At 42.5% G+C, this 22,151-nt stretch overlaps 2 protein-coding genes across 2 annotated transcripts in view; both read left to right on the forward strand.

Annotated features, from left to right (window-relative positions):
* The window catches only part of mboat2a (membrane bound O-acyltransferase domain containing 2a), a 61,915-nt gene extending 55,752 nt beyond the window's left edge, over positions 1 to 6,163 (forward strand). The window contains exons 9-13 of the mRNA XM_056295623.1: positions 335 to 438; positions 523 to 587; positions 1,318 to 1,450; positions 2,286 to 2,437; positions 3,392 to 6,163. Coding sequence (XP_056151598.1) covers positions 335 to 438; positions 523 to 587; positions 1,318 to 1,450; positions 2,286 to 2,437; positions 3,392 to 3,590 — 653 coding nt within the window. The 3' untranslated portion in view covers positions 3,591 to 6,163. The remainder of the gene's footprint in view (positions 1 to 334; positions 439 to 522; positions 588 to 1,317; positions 1,451 to 2,285; positions 2,438 to 3,391) is intronic.
* Positions 6,164 to 7,236: 1,073 nt separating this feature from the next.
* kidins220a (kinase D-interacting substrate 220a) overlaps positions 7,237 to 22,151 on the forward strand; it is a 49,492-nt gene continuing 34,577 nt past the window's right edge. Inside the window, exons 1-12 of the mRNA XM_056295389.1 lie at positions 7,237 to 7,302; positions 11,877 to 12,045; positions 12,569 to 12,667; positions 13,652 to 13,750; positions 15,068 to 15,166; positions 15,342 to 15,440; positions 15,936 to 16,034; positions 19,256 to 19,453; positions 19,639 to 19,737; positions 20,157 to 20,255; positions 20,666 to 20,764; positions 21,850 to 22,027. Of these exons, the coding sequence (XP_056151364.1) occupies positions 11,914 to 12,045; positions 12,569 to 12,667; positions 13,652 to 13,750; positions 15,068 to 15,166; positions 15,342 to 15,440; positions 15,936 to 16,034; positions 19,256 to 19,453; positions 19,639 to 19,737; positions 20,157 to 20,255; positions 20,666 to 20,764; positions 21,850 to 22,027 (1,300 nt within the window). The 5' untranslated portion in view covers positions 7,237 to 7,302; positions 11,877 to 11,913. The remainder of the gene's footprint in view (positions 7,303 to 11,876; positions 12,046 to 12,568; positions 12,668 to 13,651; positions 13,751 to 15,067; positions 15,167 to 15,341; positions 15,441 to 15,935; positions 16,035 to 19,255; positions 19,454 to 19,638; positions 19,738 to 20,156; positions 20,256 to 20,665; positions 20,765 to 21,849; positions 22,028 to 22,151) is intronic.

Raw genomic sequence — 22,151 nt, forward strand, 5'->3', positions numbered from 1 at the left:
ACGGGAGTAGAGAAGCATATTAAAAACAAAGGCAAATGTTTTGAGCAAATGTCAAACTGATGTTATGATATAACCTTAAAAAATACTTAATAGAATTTGGCTTCATACTCTCTTTATCTTGTGAGATAAAATGGATGACTCTTCTTTTAAATTATGTTAAAGTGCCATCTAGTGGCTATCTAGTCAACTTGACCAAAATCTTCACGTGTCTCCATTGTTTCTCAAACTATGCTATTCTGAATATGTTGTTGTTGATATGTGGAGTATGTTGTTATTGTCATCCTCTGCTGTTGCTGGTGTAGCAAACCAAAAAAATGTTTCCCTTTTTCTGCAGCTGATGCTATCAACAATGCTGCAGGATTTGGTTTCAACGGTTACAACAAAGATGGCTCCCCAAGATGGGACCTGATCTCAAATCTCAGAATTCTGGACATTGAGGTTAGACTCTCTTTTTAGAAGGTCTGTCATCTGACTTTTACAACAATAGTCTGATGTTATATCTAACATTCTATTCTATTCCAGTTTTCTACCAGTTTCAAGACATTCCTAGACAACTGGAATATCCAGACAGCTCTTTGGCTCAAAAGGTAATAGCATGGATGTTTTAATGCTTTATCTCTTTGTGACCAAGCCTTTTTTGGTCAGTAGCTTTGTAAATAATGGCATTAAGTCTATAATGCATATTTCATGCTATGTGAACAGCATCTTGGACTGAGACTGACTGCACAGCCCCATCTTCCTGATTACAACACAGATATTGCTGCCCTCCTTTTAAAACTTCAACTTTAGTTAGATAAATAAAATAATAAAACCCATTCAAAATGAAATGTATCTCTAAAACATATTTAAGTGTCAATAAATAAAGGTAGATTATTTGTTTGATTTCTGAAAAGTCAGCATATAGAGGCTTTTAAGTTTTCATTAGTTTTCAGAGCAGCACTATGTTGCTTTTCCTGACTGAAAGCAATATTTGCAGGATCACATTCCTAAATACACCTAGTCCGTTTTGTTGAAGAATTGTGCCTAAAATTTCTCCATAAAACTATAATTCCCAAGTAAATATTTCAAATACACAGATGTCTCAAACTTCCACAATAACTCCTTTAAGCACAGTGCTCTTATAGCGTACGATGACTCGCTGCTTTAATAGCAACCCATAATGCAATGCTTTCTGTAAAGGACAGGCAACAGTTTTTCATACGCCAGGTATCAGATATTTTTATTTGGAATGGAAGTCTGCATTTGTTTTTCCTTAACTCTGGTCAAGGATGGTCATGCACTAACATGGGATCTGTACCACGCCTGTCCTCTCCCCAGGGTGTGCTATGAGCGATGTCCCATCAACCCCACTGCTGCCACCTTCCTGCTGTCAGCCATATGGCACGGGGTCTATCCTGGCTACTACCTGACATTCCTAACCGGCATTGCCATGACCATGGCAGCACGTGCAGTGAGTACACACTCATTTATTATTCATTAATTACTGAAACTGATCTTTGTTGACGTCTGCTGTGTATCAGCAGTTGCTGATGTCATCACTGGCCACAAATACATCAAAATTATGTGTGCCAAATACCACAGAAAAGGAGAATTTTGCCAAAGGTTGAGCACAGAATAGTGTGTCATAGTCTAGTATTAAAGCGTTAGGGAGAACAGAAAGTAAAACTTGTAGTGATTTTTGCTGGGGAATGATAGAAATTGATTGAAAGAGTGATTGTTTTTCCATTATTCCACCAAACTCAGTGTCTATCTTAAGGAGTTACTTGAAAGCAAAGCGTCATTTTACGTCTAATTAGTGATCAAATGGCTTTATAGCAAAGCAAGCCAAAGAGCAAAATCTTTTCACAGTCAAGTAACATATGGTGGCTATCTCTTGCCCAGGTACAAGGCCATTGTTACTAAGCTCTGTCTAGCTAGACCTCTTATCTCTTGCCTTGTGAAAAGGGCAGATAAGAGGATGTTTATGTGCAGAATGATGGCACAGGAGGATGCATTATGTGATCCTACGACATGCATTGGTAGATCCCAATGTGAGAATAGTCCATTAACCGAAACACGGATGCAATAAATTTGTTCAGGGGTGACTTTGTTTATGCCAGGTTTTTATCACTACCTGCTAGAGGACGCAGTGATGACTGCCCCAGTTAACACATCGAATTCAAACCACCGGTCACTATCATTTTCAATGATAGATTTTTCTGTGAAGATGAACCACTGTTATTACACGAGGCCTCTGGGTTGTATTGCATTGCAGTTAGATTTTATGTCTCTTTTCTCTGTTTTAGATAAGGCACAACATCAGACCGCACTTTCTGGTCTCTGATGAACACAAGCGCATCTATGATGTCATCACGTGGGCAGGGACCCAGGTTGCCATTAGTTATACAGTGGTGCCATTTGTCCTACTTGCGGTGGGACCTTCGCTCAAGTTCTACAGGTACTTGAATTGTATAGAACTGTGCTGTGATTTTCTGCTCTCTGTTGTGTCTTACCTCCCTACAATAATCAGTACTGTGGAATTTGCTTGGATAGATTAATAGAATACACTCACATTGAGGATGGACTTTGTGTGTTGATTTAGGGGAAATTGTTTGCACCATGGCTTTCAAATCCATGTCGCTTTAAAGGGTTTTCCCAGAGCAATACTAGGCAGACTTGTAAAATCAAATGCACACTTGAAGCTGATACTAATACAAGGTAGACATAAGCACTTTTTCATTACCTGTGCACCGCCTTGCCCAGCTGTAGCTGTTAACTGGGGCAGGGCTCTGCAATGAAATAAAGGCCCAGCAACGGTCGTCATAAGAGACAGCTACTAAATCAGCCCGCATCTCCTGGAGAGACAATATAAAGCAGACTCATTACATAAAAATTGATCGTGGGAAAGCAAGAAGTAGGATCTCAGAAGAGGTACGATCTAGGGGCTATCCGGACTACCAGCTGCCTCACCAAAGGAGCTGTTTGTTTTATGAAATCAGTGATATGGTCATTAGCAGCCAGTGCTCAGATGTCTTTGGACAGTACTCTTACCAAAAGAGGCCTGACAGTGGTTCTGGAAGTCCAGTTTGATGATGCATGCCCAGAATGTTCTGCACTGTTGTCATGGCAATAACTCAGTTTATCCCACAATAATGATAACCACTTTTTTATGAGGACTGAGGCGGCCAAGCCCGGATTAACTTTTGTTGTATAAATCTCTGTAAAACTCAAGTGATTTTCCCCACAATTATTTTCTTTGCTTATTGTAAAGCGAACGGTGTAATTTTTCCTTTCCATTGGAATTGAAAATAACCAGACTCTCTCTTATACACATGGCTCTGTCACCAGCTTATATTAGATGAAATGTCATTGAACACTATATATTGCAATGCTCATTTGGGTTTCTGTGCAGATCCTGGTACTTCTGCCTACACCTGCTGTGTCTGCTAGTGGTGTTGGCCTTACCAGTCAAACCCAGACACCTGCGGGCCAAAGAGCAGCGGGACGATCTACAGAAGGACGGTCGACAGGCAAACAGCCTTCAGGCAGACCACGTCAGCAGCCACACAACAACAGACAACAACTGCAACCAGAAGGACAAAGCCACATGAGGCTCAGTTGGTTAAAAATTAGCCCCTTCAGCAGCAGCAGCATAAACACCAAACTGAACACTGTATGACCACTGAGAGCTGAAGGGGGGGCAAATCTGTTTGCCTGTCAAAGAACCAAAAACTGAACAGACTGAGAATCCTAACAACAGATGGAAAAACACAAGTCAACGACCTGTCGAAAACTTCCAGTAGCAAGGATGACAGTAATCTGACACCAACGAGAGAGAGAGAGAGAGAGAGAGAGAGAGAGAGAGAGAGAGAGACTATATGACCATGATGTGAGAGATAGTGAATTTACATTACTGGAAATGCAGAAAAGTTGAAATTGACTTCCAAGTTGCCTTAAACCCTCTATGTACTCAACGGAGGAAGTGTTAGCAATTTGGACTTCCGGTTAACGAAAACTCCAATGCAGTGATGACATTCTGGTGCAGGAGTAGAAAGAGGAACTTGAGGTCCAGTATGTGGAGGGTTTTTGTCATTGTCTGGATACAGGCCTCTTCTGGGATGAGAGGTGGAAAAGAAAAATGTGTTTTGTGTAAAAGAAACGTAACCTTTATCGTCAGCTGCCAATGTCAAACAGGCCTTAGGATCCTCAAACCGTTGTTTGATTTCTGTGTGTGTGTTTTTTTTTTGTCTTCATTTGGGAGAATTCACATCAGAAGGGTTTTATATACAGAACTAGGGTTGAAACGATTTGAAATCCATTCAAATGCTTTTCTGAAATCAGATGACTTTAGTGTGTCATATGGCAACCAACAGCTGTTCAAATCCACATTCGTATGCTGTCCATCAGGTGCAGCGAGTTATCAATATGCACTCTTGGACTACATTGAATGGATTTCAGTTTGTCATTATAATATCATATCTCCTGCTTTTGACACGCAGCAAGCATCAGTTACAGATAAAGGTATGTTACAAAGGGAGTCTACTAACTGTCTGCTGATTTACCATACTTTTTCTCAAATGCTTTGCTTTTTGGTATGGGTACAGGGGTGTGTGTGTGTGTGTGTGTGTGTGTGTGTGTGTGTGTGTGTGTGTGTGTGTGTGTGTGTGTGTTTTGTCTTTTTTCCATTTATATTGTTCAGCCTGCAGGTTTCCTCTATGTGCAAATGTCTTGCCACTATAACACATGTGGACTATTGAAAAACCATTTGATTACGACCTTTCTGAAACAATAACAGGTTGTTAAAATGGAAAGACAATGGTTTGTTTGCATCTATCTCGCGTGTGTTTAACAGTACATATAAAACACTATCCCACATATCTTGTGAAAATAACAGAGGCCTGATATAACAAGGGTCTATCCTCACTGTATCACACATGATTGTGCACTGTAAGTCTTGTAGCCATAACTGTCATCAGTGAATTGGGTGTAAGAAGAAGCAGTTTACATATATAAGTACATAACGGCACTCATCCAGGAAACAAATCCTTATTACTGTGGGATTTACATTTGTCAGTGAGGAAATCTGCAATACTAATTTATGTATGTGACATGCTGTAATATTGTAGAAAATTTGAAAACATAGATCATAAGCCTAATTGTTGTGCTAACCGGTCTAATTTCATTTGATGTGCACCTATGTTAGAGTACCAGAAATGTCAGGTTGGATTCATTGTGTGGGGTAAGCGACACTGGTTCCTTATGTTCTTTTGGTCCATGACTCACCTTGAGTCTTTCAAACCACACAGTCACATTATGTAAACTCAATAACCAGTTTACAACAGGCAGTAGATTGAAAAAACAACAACAGTCCCTGTGATCCCTGCCCATAAAATTACATGCTTTGAGGTCCGACAAGTCAAGTGTGGATGAGGAAATGTAGTTTAGAAAAGGCAACCTAAGAAGCATCTCTCTTTGCTTCAACGTGCAGTTTCTTAACTATCTGCATGAGCCAGAAATAATCGGGGGAGGGTTCAAGCACACAATATAATCTACACTTTTAAGTCATGCATTTGTGAAAGAGCCTGTCAATGATGAGTTGGTTTTGGGCATTTGTGTTGTGTAAAATATTTACATAGCAGAGGAGGTGAGTTTTACCAATGAACATCTTTTTAATTTCTTCTTAAAAAGTTTTCTAACATGTGCATATTCTTGCCATACTTGTATGTATTCATGTGATTTGTAGATGTTGATGTGGTCTAAAGTACACTATATTTGTAGCTAGGGCCCTGTGTAGGTCGGCAAATGTGGCCGAACTAAGGGAAAGGGGTGTCATTCGACCAACACAGCTATTATTGCACTGCGTGGCCACCCAAACCAGCAGATCAATGCAAACTGCTTCATATGTCCAAAGTGCCAAATCATGAATGGCGCATTGTGGTGTGTGTGTGTGTGTGTGTGTGTGTGTGTGTGTGTGTGTGTGTGTGTGTGTGTGCGCGTGTGTGTGCGCGCGCGCGTGCGCACGCACGCATGCATGCAAGTATGAATGTGTGTGTTTGTGTGTGTATGTAACATAATGGTTATTTTTGTGTCAGAAGGAATATTATGGAAAGATTTGTATTACAGTACATTTGAAAAAAAATCTGATTTATGTGGTAAAATAAAGAGAAAATATTTTTAAACACTGATACAGATATTTGAAAATGTGTATATGTCTATTCTTTTCAACCATTGATAGGCATTATTGTTGGTAAAAATGTAACGATGGGGAAAAAGTGTTTCGCCTTTACCTATAGGAGATAAAATGCAGTCGGGGGGTATATAAGTCGCTTTGTGGCATTGCTCAGTAATGTCATAAATTTATCCCTTCCAATCAATGACACAAGTTTCAGTTGTGGAATATTATGCTATTATAATCATTACTTTTGCAATCAAACTGAAGTTGAATTTAAAACAAAACGTAATGTCCATGTTACTCAGTTCATTTTGTCTCTTAGTGAACTCAAGTATGCCACCAACAAGAGCTCTGCTGTCATACCCCCGAAGGCACCCATACACCCAGACATACTGATCTTTAAGCTTTTATATCCTCTTAATCAAACAATGATTTTCAAAATCCCAACCAAAACAAACATTCGAAGAAATGAAATTAGCTATTGAAACAGTAAGTTTTTATGATTTTTTTCTAAAGAGAAATCTGGGTTCTTCCTCGTGGACTTCCACACAACTGCAGTCTTTTTTGGAGCCAGTACTTGGCGGCAATTGGAAGAACTGCATCTTCAGAGGCACTTGAGCATTGGATTCCAAAAACCGCCATGCTAGTTGCTATTTAAGTTGAACTGACTAGCCCACATCACAAGGCGGATTTGACGGAGTTCCTGGTTTTTGTTTTTTGGTCTTCTTGGGGAGAACACACACTAGAATCAACTATTTAATCTGCATAACAGGGGGCATCAAAGGCACCCATTTTAAAGGGTAATTCCGGTATTTTTAAACCTGGCTCATTTTTCCATCATTTGGGGTCTAAATAACTAATAGGGACTTTTTTTGTGGAATTGACAACGCTTAAAAAAATCAAAGACAAACATATATATATATAAATCATGCACATATAACAAGAAGGAAAAGAGATATCTAAAAAGTTAGAAATTCGCAAATATGATTTTATTCCTGGACGCTAAACTGTACCCAGGGGTGAATGGAGGTGGAGTCAGCCCGGCCAGCTGCTGCCTACTGTAGATTGTGAATAAGTCCGCACAGTAAACACCGAAGCAAAAATGTGACTGGGAAAACTATTCAAAATTAACAGAATATACTGGAACTAAGGTACAAACGCTCACCCAGCCACCAGAGGACTTCAGTTTCTCAAGCGCTGTATTCTTTACAAAGGTAGTTGACTGTGAAGTGGTTTTAAAAGACTCCCTCGGATGATCGCTAGACGACGTGAGCTAACCGTTAGCATGTTAGCTTTGAAAGTTGCCGCTGTAGCTAATGTTACGCTGTTGCGCGTCGCCGTCGACAAGAAACACCGCGACCAGAAACAACAGCCCGGCCGCTATTCTGTGTTAATGTAATGGTTGAGACTTGTGTTTTGACAAGGGGGATTTGTTGGGGGGGGGTTTACTTTGTTTCGCTATATTCAAGGAGAAATTAGTTGTTTTTGTGTGTGGTTCAGATTTTAACTTTCTTGATGCAAGCTAGGCACGACACACTTGGGGTTAGCTTTAATGTACAATACCAGTTTACAAGGGGAGTGTGTGTGTGTGTGTGTGTGTGTGTGTGTGTGTGTGTGTGTGTGTGTGTTTGTGTGAGAGAAAGAGCGAGAGAGCGAGATAATGGCAGAAGCAGCATATTTTGACCTGAATAGTCATTTCTGCCCCTTTTCCAGCAACTGGGAAGTCGGACCCCGTGACCAGCACGTTGCGTGGGAATGACTCCTCCGCAGTTTCACACATACATGGCATGTTATGAAGCGCTGACTGGTTAAATTTAGATTCCATATCAGATGTTGCTTTCTAAATCCACACTACTTGCGTTTGGACTGAGAAGGCTGCAACTCGCCATTTCCTGTTTTGATTCTGCGAGGCGGCTGAGGGATTTGTGTTGTTGTTTTTTTTCTTCTTCCTCCAGATCTCTGGCCAAACCTGACACATTTAAAGGGTTCAAATTTTAATTTGGCCGTGCGTTTTTCTAAATAGTGTAGGCTGTTTGAGAAAGATTACCTTTTTGTCAGCACTAGCCCTATGAATAAGTCAAGTCAAGTCAATTTTATTTGTATAGCCCAATATCACAAATTACAAATTTGCCTCAGTGGGCTTTACAGCAACACAACATCCTGTCCTTAGACCCTCTCATTGGATAAGGAACAACTCCCTAAAAAAAAAAAATCTTCAACAGGGAGAAAAAATAGGAAAAAACCTCAGGGAGAGCAACAGAGGAGGGATCTCTCTCCCAAGACGGAATAAACAAATGAGTCATTCAACAGTGAGGAGCTCAGTTGTCAAACAGTGTCAAAAATGTCATGCACTGTAATTTGTCAGTACATTTACCAAACTCAAGACAGTTTTGACATTATTGCATTACTCGTGGAATCAGATCGTACAAATTAGGACATTTGTATCATCTATCCCCTTTTATTTCTATCTGTTGTTGCCCAGTGAGTGCATGTAATGAATGGAAATCTAGTTGTGTGTTTCCATTGTGTTGGAGAGGGATGGGCGTAGCCCGGCCCCTTCATCAAATATTCAGGTTTGAATCAAGGGGGATGCAAAGCTTGAATCCAGCAGTGCTTGTTGATACTCCTGCTTGCCAGTGAGCGTAGGATAAAGGTTGGAAGGCCATTCGGTGTTTGATAGTCAAATATCAGTTTAGCCCACACAAAGGTAAGACATTGTCCTTTTATCCATTTTGTGGGTTTTGTTTTGAACATTGTGGCCGTTAGTACTTTTTCAACTGGTGTTTTATTACGTGTGTCTTTGGTAGGCGTGTGTTTATTAACGGGATGTATGATGGCCCCCATCTAATCAATGCTTGATAGAAAGAAACTTCGAGGTTCTTGGTTCTTGTCTTGTGTGATAGGTATCCATTGTGCTGAGAGTGGCTGCCTGAGACAGGGAGTCGAGGAGGGTGTGTCAACAGGCTCATCTTTATTGTCCCTACTGTAAACAAAGGATTTCTACAAGATTACATCCGAAATTAAAGAATGTTAGGTAGTTAAAATCCTTACTGACCCTTACTGCTTTAAATGAACGAATTTAGGATGTGCAGGGTTGGCTGCTTTGAATTTGATTGAAAAATTGTTTGAACTGTGCACAAACAGCATGGTATCATGTAATTTCATTGTGTAGACCTGTTTTGATTGGATATGGAATCCCATGTTAGTGTTTTGAACAGGGTATTAAGTACCTCTTGCCATGGTGTCTTTCCAGTCAGGAATTGCGTTAGCGGATGGAATAGCCATGGCAGGAAATTACTCTTAATGTGATGGAGCTCAACCTGATGAATCATTAATGAGTTTTCTATAGATTGTCCGAAGCCTGAAGGTTCCTATGGGACTATAAGCTTTTCTTAATTGCCAGGAATAACCCAAACCATATTTGGGAAATAAGGTCTATTGAAACGTTTTTTTTTTTCATGGGAAATCTCGACTAAGCGTTGGCGATGGAGATACTGTAGAGGCAAGAGAAAATGACGTGAAAAGAATGAATCATCAAATTGGTGAAACAAATCTGGGACTATGAAAAGAACATGCCCTAGTTTTGCCTCTTTTAGCAACTTCTACTATGATGTTCTTAGCGCCTTACTGCTCAAGGGGAGTTGCTTGGATGGCCAACAGTGTAAGACTGTGTGCAGTACTTTCGAACTCCAGATGAAAGTGCTTGCATGCATGAATGTAATTCCCCCTCCAACTACTCCCTCATGCCTTTGCTGTTTTTTGAGTTAACTGACGAATTTATAAATGGTTAAAATGATATGACTGCAAGATGCAAGTCATTGTCCCCATAACAGAATCTCATTGTGAAAAAACCCCCAAAAAACCAACTCCAAAACTATCAGCTGTTGATTTGTCATACTGAGACAAATGTATTTGCCCAGTGCTTCGTTTTTAAATCCCAAGCTATTCAACTGAACTAGCGAACAACAGTGTGTCTACATTATATCAAAGTGCTTAAGACAAGACTCCACTCTTGTCTCTTCAAATATGGTACACAAGATCAATAAAGACCATTTAAAAGTTAAGGGAGATCGGTAGAAAGTAGGCTATATCTTGATATAATTGGAGCGCACAGTTGAATGCACCAATTATCATTGCCGTTTCAAATAATTGCCATTTCAAAGAACGGAGAACAAAGATTTAAGCCCATTGTTTGTCCCCAGTGGTATTTGATGGCTTTGTGCCATTGCTTAAGTCAGACATGACTGCTTTGGCTTTGTTATAATGAGCAGGGAAAATTCATTTCACATTTTCAGCATGAGTAGCCACGGGCTCAATGGGAAGACATGGGCCTTGCCTCAGTCAGTGCTCATGTAATGAGCACGCTCAGTGCATTGTCCCATTTTAATTGAAGGAAGCAAATTCTTGCTCACAAACGCAAATTTCATTATGCATAACAATGTCATTATCATATCAAACAACAGTCATAGTTACTAGCAACATTTTCATGTTAACCTTTTTGTGACATAAACCTGCCCATGTGTGTGAGAAAATGCACTTTTCATGACGCGTGCTCCTGGCTATGGTATGATTACTGATTAGTGCGCTTTGAAGCCAGTTGCTAACACTCAAATTTTATCTAATGACTTAAGGAAAATCAAATGTGGCATAGTGGTCTATGCCGTTGCCTACCAACACGGGGATTGCCGGATCGAATCCTCGTGTTACCTCCGGCTTGGTTGGGCATCCCTACAGACACAATTGGCCGTGTCTGCAGGTGGGAAACCGGATGTGGGTATGTGTCCTGGTCACTGCACTAGCGCCTCCTGTGATCGGTCGGGACGCCTGTTCGGGGGGGAACTGGACGGAACTGGGGCGAATAGCATGATCCTCCCACGTGCTACGTAGCCCTGGTGTAACTCCTCACTGTCAGGTGAAAAGAAGTGGCTGGCGACTCCACATGTATCGGAGGAGGCATGTAGTCTGCAGCCCTCCCCGGATCGGCAGAGGGGGTGGAGCAGTGACCAGGATGGCTTGGAAGAGTGGGGTAATTGGCCAAGTACAATTGGGGAGAAAAATGGGGGAAAGTCCAAAAAAAAAAAAAAAAGGAAAACAATTTATATATTTCCGTTCTTTCTGAGGGGGTTGCTGCTGTTATAGCTCTGCTTTTTTCAACCACTGATATTCATAAAAAACAGATGCAGGCTCTGTTGTTTATTTTCTAAAGCACATCCTGAAGCCATGTTTTTTTTTTTTTTTTTTACTAATTTTGTGCCGTTGCAGTCAATCTGCAGTGGCTTATTGCTACCACATCGATGGCATGTTGAATATGTGACGAAAAAGACAGAGGTCTGCTCCGTCAATCAAAAGAACACAACCAAAAGTAAATTCAATACTGTCATCGAGCTGCTGGTCTGCACTGTCAATTAGATGCACCTACACATGGACCACTGCTGGTTTGGCTGTGATGGTCTGAGATAAGCAAGCACAATAAGACAATAAAAGATTAAACTCTAAATAGGATCCAGCCTATATTCTTTACATTGCTGTATGTGACATTTACCTGGTTTGTTGAAACACTGCTTCAAAGACACTTCTCCTTCCTGGCCCCCTGATTTTATCTTTGTCTCCTTCTTCACTGGAAGGGGTGTTTTGGAGCCCCCATGTAACAGTTTAACCCAAATGTCTAATGTTTGTTATTCTTAACCAACTTTGGATGCTAATCTCTTCTTCTCTCACATCATAGTTGGGTGTACTAGTTAGTCGGTGGCTAGCAGACAGCCATGGACACCACCACCTCCCTGAAGATGACCACTCTGGCTACCCAGAGTTTGTTCAACTACGTGGAAGAGGAGAACTTGTCTGCCATTAAGGCTCATCTGGAAAAGTTTAGAGAGGTGGACAGCAGAAGTGACGTAAGTCAGCAGCATCACAACCCCTCCAGAGCTGGCTCATTGGGTCAAGAGGCTTATGTATGACTTGCATGTGGATAAGAGAGGGGATGAACAGTTGTCATGTAAAAGCTGTTATGTGTAAGAATATGTGTACTGGAGCACATTCTGGAAATCCACTGAAAAGGCTCTACTGAATCCAATTAAGAAGCTTCATGCTAAGACAAGACGGAAAATATTCCTCTTTCATCTTGGGGTTAAAAATGCCCTTCAAGAGGCCAAAAAAGTTTCTTCCAGAGGCGTTTGCAAAATTGAGATATCCTATGCAAGAGTAACCTACTCAGTGTGCTCCCTGTAGGCTACAGCTTAATAATTAGGTTCTGTGACCAGCATAGAGTGGCTATCTGACACTTTGCTAGTTTTGCTAATTTTAGTTTGAAATTGTTCTTTGTAATGGTTCACAGAAGAAGTCTCTCCCTCTCACTCTCTTTTGCTTCCTCCCTCTCTCAGTTTGTTTCTCACTATTTCCCTCTACCCCTCCCTCCAGAATGGGCAAACTCCCCTGATGGTGGCAGCAGAGCAGGGCAACTTGGAGATCGTCCAAGAGTTCATTAGGAGAGGTGCCAATGTTAACCTGGACGATGTGGTAAACATGCACACACACATTGAGCTCAGGCCTTCTAACATCCATGCTTATTGACACACCTGGCAATGTGGAAATACAAATGTGACAAAGCTCATTACAACCAAGCTCACGACAAGGCTTTACCATGGTTCTCCAGCACATAGAAACAGACGTGGATGGTGTTGCAGGGCTCAACAACCACTTTATTAAAAAAATAAAATAAAAAAGCCACACGATTCAAAACATCAGAAATTAAAACCCCTTAAGCGAGAGTCTTTAGATGGGAGATAGCAGCCATGTCTTGGTGGTTCTTGCTCTGTCCCTCTCCTTGGTTTGTCTTCATGATGGTGAGGCCATAGCTTTAGCTTGCCCTGAGCCAATTAGCCTGACTTGGGGCAGCTGGGACCACACCCAATCCACCACAACCAAGACACCACAATAGGAGAGTTGGGGTATGGAGGAAGTTTGTGTGTGAAAAATAGTGTGGTCATTTCACTGCAACATTCAGTTGACACAGAAAAAGCCGTTGAGCTATTGGCCTCGATGTTCCATCCTGCTGAACTCACCACAATGTGGCTTAGCACACAGCTATTATGAGCCATCCTAAGACATAATGACAACTGATTACACATTTTTACCTTGGCTCATATGAGTAAATGATGGGATCCACCTGCCTAGCCAACACCCCTTGAAAACACACACACACAAACACACACACACACGAATACAAAAGTACACAGACCTGCTCATGCACCACACAGCTCATTCCCTCCTCTCACAACTCACAAACACTTGAGAAAAGGATAGCTGCGCACAGTCTATGTGTCTCTCGTCTCTCACTCTCCACTGTCTGACTCCTGTCTTTACTGCTGGCCGTACCAGCTCCCATGAGCACCTGGTATGACCAGCTGGTAGGCAACTGTCCTGATTCAATTGAACATGTAAACACCAAGGCTGGGAGTGTTAATCAGAGTTCCTGTGGTAACCAGTTGTCTCTTTGTGCAGGACTGTTGGACGGCGCTGATCTCGGCTGCCAAGGAGGGACACATCGCGGTGGCGAGAGAGCTACTGGAGAACAATGCCAACCTGGAACACAGAGACATGGTAAGACAATGGCAGGAGAGGGAAGTCCAGGGAGGAGAGGATGGGAGAGAAATGGGGTTTAATGAGGTGACAGCTACAGGGTAGACGAGTTAGCTCATAGTCCACGGGAGACTGGGGGAGCTTTCAATAGAAGGTTCATCTGGTATACATGTGCTGTTTACTGTGTGGTCTGATAAACAAAATGCTATTTTCAGCAGTTCAGTAGTTGAGATAATTGTCATATCGGGAGTTAAAATTGATTTTCTGAAGTTTTGTGCAGCATGAAAAGCTAACCTTTAACCACTAACCCTTGCATATTTCAGAAGTGTAGATGCCAAGTATCTCTTTTTTTAAAGGAATATTTCTGTTGATGAGCTTTTTGCAAGAGAATGGAGAGAGGGAACGGGTGTAGGTTAGGTTAGGATAAAACAAGACAATGTGATTGGTGGTAATGAAGCTGTGAAATGACCATGAGGGCGATATATAAGTATTAAAAAAAAGTTACAAAAGCCAATGCAGCACAAACTCAACCAACATGCTTATTTGTTGAATGTGTTTTGCTTTACATAATCAAATATAAATTGCATCAACAATTGCTCAGCTCTGTCTAACTGAAATTGTAACATGTTACCACTTTCCAACATGTAGCTTTATATGGCTTTAATCAGTCAATATCAAATAAGTTACAAGGTTATTGTTCACTACCATGGCTCCTAATCTGTGTAATGTCTGTCTTGGCTGACATGAAGGGAATGGTCCATTTAGACTTGAAATGGACATGGAATTACATTACCTTCAATGTGATCCTTCCTCTGCTGTAATAATTATATTTACTGACTTCTGGTGTGCTCTGTACATGAGGCTTTGCTATGATTCAACCGTGTAATACAGACCACTCATTGACCACTCTCATACGTAACAAGTCCACGACACTTGTAGAGCAGTTTTTTCTGCATTTCACCATGTCTGGTACCCATATACGGCTTGCTCTTTGGGACTTGATGGAGGTGACTCAGGTCAGCAAGTGAGTCATGTCCGTGTTGGCTGTGTTTAAGCTGCACAGGTTGCAGCTTGTCAGCCTGTAATGACAACAGGATTATCAACCACTGTGTCGCGCACTGGAAATTGTGTATCACCAACTATAAATACCAAATTTTCCAACCAGCCTGCAAATGTTTTTTTTTAGCCTATTAAATGTTGTGTTAATGTTTTTTTGTTTTTTTAGGAAGTACTCCTTAACATTGTTCTGTTCTATTCTGTTCTATTTCCTGTCAAGAAAATTGAAATTCTACATAAATACCGTGCAACCAGAACATGTATGCATGTATGTTTTTAAAGGGAGGTTGGACTGCTCTCATGTGGGCAGCCTATAAAGGTCGCACTGATGTTGCCCATCTGCTGCTGGAGAAAGGCGCCAACCCCAACATCACCGGTCAGGTAATTGGACTATGGTCATCGTTAATATGCCATATAACCTGTCCTCATTTCTCCAACAATAAGCCTGTGCCTGTCATAGCTTTTTTTTTTTTAAACATTAAAGTATAAAATAATGCAGTTTTTTTGCATAGTAGTTACCATTACAGCACAATAACCCTGTCAATTTTCCAAGCAGTACAGCGTCTACCCCATTATCTGGGCAGCTGGTCGAGGGCATGGAGAGATCGTCCATCTTCTACTGCAGCACGGAGCAAAAGTTAACTGCTCGGACAAGGTAACATCATGCCAACAACTGAGGAGATTATTATTGAGGTTGCTTTTAATCATATGGTTGAGGTATTTGTGGTAGTACACAATAATGAAGAGATATAAATGCCTTGGACCACATACGTCATCTCTACCATATTAATGAATGAGGGCTGAAAAAGACAGAGCCCAGAGTTATCCCTTCAAACTCAAGATCCTATTAGACAGTGAAGAGGTACTAGATGAATAACTGGAAGACGAGGCCCTTTCACAAGCAATCATTTTAGGCTCAGCATGGCCTTTCCTGATAGTTATAAAATCTCTCAGAAGTTCTTGAAGAGCCTAATTCTATATCAGTAACCTCTCTTTTTCTACCTAGTCCACTACCTGCAGTTTTCAAACGCTTGGTCATTGTTTCCCTTCCCATCCCATCCCATCCCATCCCCATCCCTTTCCTTCACTTACCTTCCCTTTCCTTCCCTTCCCTTCCCTTCCCTCCACTCTCACCCCCTTTCCTCCTCAGTATGGTACCACTCCGTTGATCTGGGCGGCCAGGAAGGGTCACTATGAGAGCGTGATACACCTTTTGGCCAATGGAGCTGATGTGGACCAGGAGGGAGCAGTGAGTAGATCTCCTGTGACTAGGGCTGTCCAACAGCACACACCAAGAGCGTTCTGATAGTGTTTAATAGAGATTGATGCATACAGTATTAATGTACAACTGACATCACAAACTTAACCTCTCAAATGTGAGTTCTTGTATTCAGACAGCACACAATTTACCACTTTCTGCATGACCTGTTTATTGATGGTAGGGCTGTAGAAATTCCTTAATTGTATAGTGCAATTGTAGTTTTCACAGTTAGTGATCAAAGAATATTGGAATGTTGTGAAGATTGAAAATTTGCATTTTATTCACCCACCTGAATTTCTTTTCATTTGAATTGTTTGCCTTGGTTAAAGATAGTCAAGGTCCTCAAATCATCAAGATGACCTGCCATTATTAATATGTGAGATCACAATATCTTGAAATATCAAAATACATATTCTGAATTATATAACTACAAAAACTGACAGCACTGGCTACGAACAGAATTATAAACTTAATTTCTTGATTTATATGACAATATAGCCGGTACACTAAACAGAACCCTTTGGCACCTGTCTTCCTCAGCTTGTTCGCTTGTGTAGCGTTTAAATAACTGTACCAGACAAAGAAAGACTCAGCGTGTTAGCGTGTGTAGGGTTTAAATAACTGTCCCAGACAAAGACCAATTGACATTAATCAACTCATTAGTAAATTGTTTCAGTTATATATCAAGTCATATCATTGTGTTGTTTCCATTGTCAAACGATTGAATGAATAATAATCTGTGTCAGTGTGCCTTTACTTGCAGTCCCAATAGTTATTTTAGGTTCCATAGATCATATAAAAAATTACAAGCTGCAGAAAGAAATGAAACAACATGAAAAGGTTTTCTATTGTTAAATAAAAACCCTGGAAGAGACCAATTCTTATTATTAATTCATTCATCCTCAGCCGCTTCTCCGAGATTGGGTCGCGGTGGCAGCAAGCCAACTTGGGCACTCCAGATGTCCCTCTCCCCAGCAATGCCCTCCAGCTCCTCCTGGGGGATCCCAAGGTGTTCCCAGGCCAGATTGGACATGTAGTCCCTCAGTGAGTTCTGGGTCTACTCCGGGGTCTCCTCCCAGTTGGCCATGCCTGGTAAACCTCCAAAGGAAGGTGCCCAGAAGGCATCCTAATCAGATGCGCGAACCACCTAAACTGGCTCCTTTCAGTGCGAAGGAGCAGCGGCTCTACTCCAAGCTCCCTCCAGATGTCCGAGCTTCTCACCCTATCTCTAAGGCTGAGCCCAGACACCCTACGGAGGAAACTCATTTCAGCTGCTTGTATCTGCGATCTCACGCTTTCGATCACTACCCAAAGCTCATGACCATAGGTGAGGGTTGGAATGAAGATTGACGGGTAAATTGAGAGCTTTGCTTTCCGGCTCAGCTCCCTTTTCACCACAACGGTCCGGTACAACGTCCGCATTACTGCTGATGCTGCACCAATCCACCTGTCAAGTCTCCTGCTCCAACGTACCCTCAGTCATGAACAAGACCCCGAGATACTTGAACTCCTTCACTTGAGGCAACAACTCATCCCCAACCCAGAGGGAGCAATCTACCATTTTCCGGTAGAGAACCATGGTCTCAGACCTGGAGGTGCTGACTCTCATCCTGGCCATTTCATACTCAGCTGTAAACTGCCCCAGTGTGCGCTGGAGGTCGCGTTCCGATGAAGCCAACAAAACCACATCATTTGCGAAGAGCAGAGATGCGATTCTGCGGTTCCCAAAACAGACACACTCCTCACCTGGGCTGCGCCTTGAGATCCTGTCCATGAATATCACAAACAGAATCGGAGACAAGGGACAACCTTGGCGGAGTCCAACACCCACCGAAAATGTGTTTGACTTTGTGCCTAGAATGCGGGCACAGCTCTCACTTTGGTTATACAAGGACTGGCTTGTAGCAATTGCCCCGGTATCCCATACTCCTGCAGTCCCCCCACAGAGTGCCCCAGAGTACATGGTCGTAAGCCTTTTCCAAGTCCACAAAACACATGTAGACTGGTTGGTCAAACTCCCATGCCCCCCTCAGCACTTTCACAAGGGTAAAGAGTTGGTCCGTTGTTCCACGGCCAGGACGGAATCCGCATTGTTCCTCCTGAATCCGAAGTTCGACAGTCAGTCGGAACCTCCTTTCCAGCACCCTAGAGTAGACTTTCCCAGGGAGGCTGAGCAATGTGATGCCCTGATAATTGGAGCACACCCCCGGTCCCCCTTTTTAAGTATGGAAACCACCACCCCAGTCTGCCACTCCACAGGTACTGTCCCTGACCTCCACGTGACACTGAAGAGGCTTGTCAGCCAAGACAGCCCAACAAATGTCCAGAGCCTTCAGCATCTCAGGGCGAATCTCATCCACACCCAGCATCTTGCCACCGAGGAGCTTCTTAACTACCTCAGAAACCTCTGCCAGGGATATGGGTGGGGCTTCCCTTGAGTCTTCAGACTCTACCTCCTCCACTGAGGACGTGTTAGCCGGGTTCAGGAGCTCCTCAAAGTATTCTTTCCACTGCTCAACAACATCCCCAGTCCGAGTCAACAGTTCCCCTCCCCGGCTGAACACAGCCTGAGTCAAGCCTTGCTTCCCTTTCCTGAGTCGCCGGATGGTTTGCCAGAACTGCCTTGAGGCCAACCGACCGTCCTCCTCCATAGCCTCGCCAAACTCATCCAACACCTGAGTTTTTGCTTCTGTGACTGCCAAAGCCACAGCCCTTCTTGCCTGGTACCTGTCTGCTGCTTCAGGAGACCCCTAGGCCAACCAAGCCTGAAAGGCCTCCTTCTTCAGCCTGGCGGCTTCCCTCACCGCCAATGTCCACCAGTGGGTTCTTAGGTTGCCACCTCGACAGGCACTGATGACCTTATGAACACAGCTCCTGCCTGCCGCATCTGTGATAGAGGTTTTGATGATGGCCCACTCAGACTGCATGTCCCCAGCCTCCCTTGGAATACACGAGAACTTGGGAAACCCAATGAAATAAAACCCAGTTCTTATTAATTAATGGTTAATGAGGCTTTGTGAGGATAATGTTGAACCAGTTACATTTTTAGGATCCAACCAAGCAATGCAGTCCGAAAAAAGTTGTGATTTTCAAGTAGTAAATTTGTGGGAACCCTTAGTTGTGCAGCCAAACTCAAGCGATGTGAATTACTGTTACAGTGCATATTGATGCTCCTACTATTTATTAAGAGTTCCCATTTTGTGTCTCAGAACTCAATGACAGCTCTGATTGTGGCAGTGAAGGGGGGCTTCACAGAGGTCGTCAAGGAGCTGCTGAAGAGGAACCCCAATGTCAACATGAAGGATAAGGATGGCAACACGGCACTGGCTATCGCCGCCAAGGAAGGACACACCGAGATTGTCCAGGATCTGCTGGACGCTGGCACCTATGTCAACAACCCAGACAGGGTGAGGTCATCCCATCCATAACCCCTGAAGCTTGACACCAACTGAGTCATGCTTAGTGCTCTATAATTGTGTCCATGCCGCTCCCTACCCCTCTCTCTCGCTCTGTCTCGCCTGCTCATCTTTCTTTTCCTTTCTCACTCTGTCTCTCTGCATCTGTTGCTTTTTTTCTACCTCTTATCCCTCAGAGTGGGGAGACAGTGCTGATTGGAGCAGTGAGAGGAGGGCATGTGGAGATAGTCAGAGCCCTGCTGAACAAATATGCTGATATTGACGTCAGGGGCCCGGTAGGATCTCCTTCCCTACTATCTTTGCTTATTGTATTGATGTCCTGAAGGCAAGTTGGAGGCCCTCTCGTTTTACACTTATTTGGCTTTTACAACCGTTATCGTACCACTCAGGCCTAACCTTTGCTTACTTTGCTCCATTTTGTCTCTCAACCTTTGGTAGAGTGAACTTTCAGCCTTCGGTGAGGACTTCATGCAAATGGTTTACATAAACAACCACAGCTTGACAACATAGTGCTCATCTTACCGTACATTGTTCAGCATAAAATGTGCTATGTTTTTCCAGCCCAAAACTTAGCCCTGTCAAAACGTTTGGCACACTGTGAATATATTTCAAACAACCAACCACCTAAGGTTTTGATGACCACAGTTTGGTGTCATAAGCAATAAACTGAAATTTGGCCCCATCTGTATATTAGGATGGAAAGACTGCCCTCTACTGGGCTGTGGAGAAAGGTAATGCCACCATGGTGAGAGACATCCTACAGTGTAATCCAGACACTGAGAGCTGCACCAAGGTATGTAACACACAGTGGGTGGGGTGGGGGGACTAAACAGAAAAAAAAGCACTTTGTTTTCATTCAAATTTCTACCAAGTCTTCCCCCAGCATGTTAATAAATATGTGTACACTTGTGTACACACATTATTGAATGTTAATGTGTACACTATTACCTAGGTTAAATACGCAGTGAGCGCCCGCTATTTACTAGAACTGAAAGAAAATTATTTTACTGCTATACTAAGTAAGGTGTTCAAGTCTACTTCTCTTTGCTGTGAGTAAATAATATTCTGGCAGAGCATTAACCCTGGCTGTGTGTGTGTGTGTGTGTGTGTGTGTGTGTGTGTGTGTGTGTGTGTGTGTGTGTGTGTGTGTGTGTGCACGTGCGTGCGTGCGTGCTTACATAATTGTGCATGTGTGTTTATCAGGAGGCAGAGACTCCACTTATCAAAGCCACCAAGATGCGAAACATAGAAATAGTGGAACTGCTACTGGATAAAGGGGCTAAGGTGTCTGCTGTGGACAAGGTACTTATTCACAACATATACATGAACAGAAAAAACCCACCACAGCTATAGTTTTGTTCTAGGTCCTTTTGGTTTCATTCAACTGTCATGTCATTATCAGTTAAAGGTTAGGAAGACTGACAGGTTTCAGTTGGATACAGCAAAATAATGAACTGGTAGATGTTTGTAATGCTGAAACACATGGTAAAAAAGGAAATTCCTTATGCATAATCGAACATTGTTCAACACATCTAATGTTTTGACTCTTTACCTCAATTGGTTTGCTATGTCCACCCATCCATTATCCAAACCGCTTATCCTGCTCATAGGGTCGCGGGGATGCTGGAGCCTATCGCAGCAGTCATTGGGCGGCAGGTGGGGAGACATCCGCCTGTATCACACAAAAATTAGGATTTTATTTCTCCGGGCAAAGTTGAAGGGATACACACACTTATTTTCCAAGTCCCTTTTCATTTTGTTTTGTCTTTTAAAGCTAGAATGTGGGACTTTTACATACAAATGAATGTTTGTGATGGTCAAGCCCTTGCCAAGCAAGTTCACAATGTCAGGGAAATCTCTGTATTTCACAGTATACCAGAGTTTTAAATCTGGTGTCTGTGGCAACATTCCCCTGCTGCATTCCTGCACTGGTGCACTGGAGGTGATGCGTAGTGATACGTTTTACATCAAACAGCAATGATTGCTTTGCCAGAACTGAACTTCCATGTGACGAAAGCGTTCTCATGCCTCTAATTGGCTTGCCCTTAGAGCTTTCTGACAGAAAGCTTCTGGGCTTGGAAGCTATGGTGGAAAAACACAAGAAACGTCCAAGAAAAGTTTCTGATGCTCCAGAGAAAAAAGAAACTTGTCATTCAGGGAAGGATTAAAGTCAAAAAAAGAAAGCGATCGACAGTGAGGACAAACATGGATAACCATTGGTCTTGCTTTTCTTCATTGGAGAGCACTGAAAGAAGAGAAGTAATTACTCTCACTGCCAGAAGGGAAAGATAAAACTTCCACACTGCAGGTTTGACGATGGCTTATAGGCAGATAAATTTGTCAGTAAGACAAAAATCAATCTTTTCTTACTTCTCCTCATTCCTCAGAAAGGAGACACACCTCTTCACATCGCCATCCGAGGGCGAAGCCGCAAGCTGGCTGAGCTGCTACTTAGGAACCCTAAAGATGGCCGCCTGCTGTACCGGCCCAACAAGGCCGGAGAGACGCCATACAACATCGACTGCACCCATCAGAAGAGCATCCTTACACAGATATTTGGAGCCAGTGAGACCCTTTGCCTTATCAATCATTTTTATCTAAGAATAATGAGTTCAGAGCCTGTTGTCTTTCACTCTGAAATGGAACAGAATAAGTTGTTAGACTTTCATTCTTTTCTTATTTTTCATTT

Source organism: Lampris incognitus, chromosome 16, assembly GCF_029633865.1.
Source record: "Lampris incognitus isolate fLamInc1 chromosome 16, fLamInc1.hap2, whole genome shotgun sequence".
Lineage (NCBI taxonomy): Eukaryota > Metazoa > Chordata > Actinopteri > Lampriformes > Lampridae > Lampris > Lampris incognitus.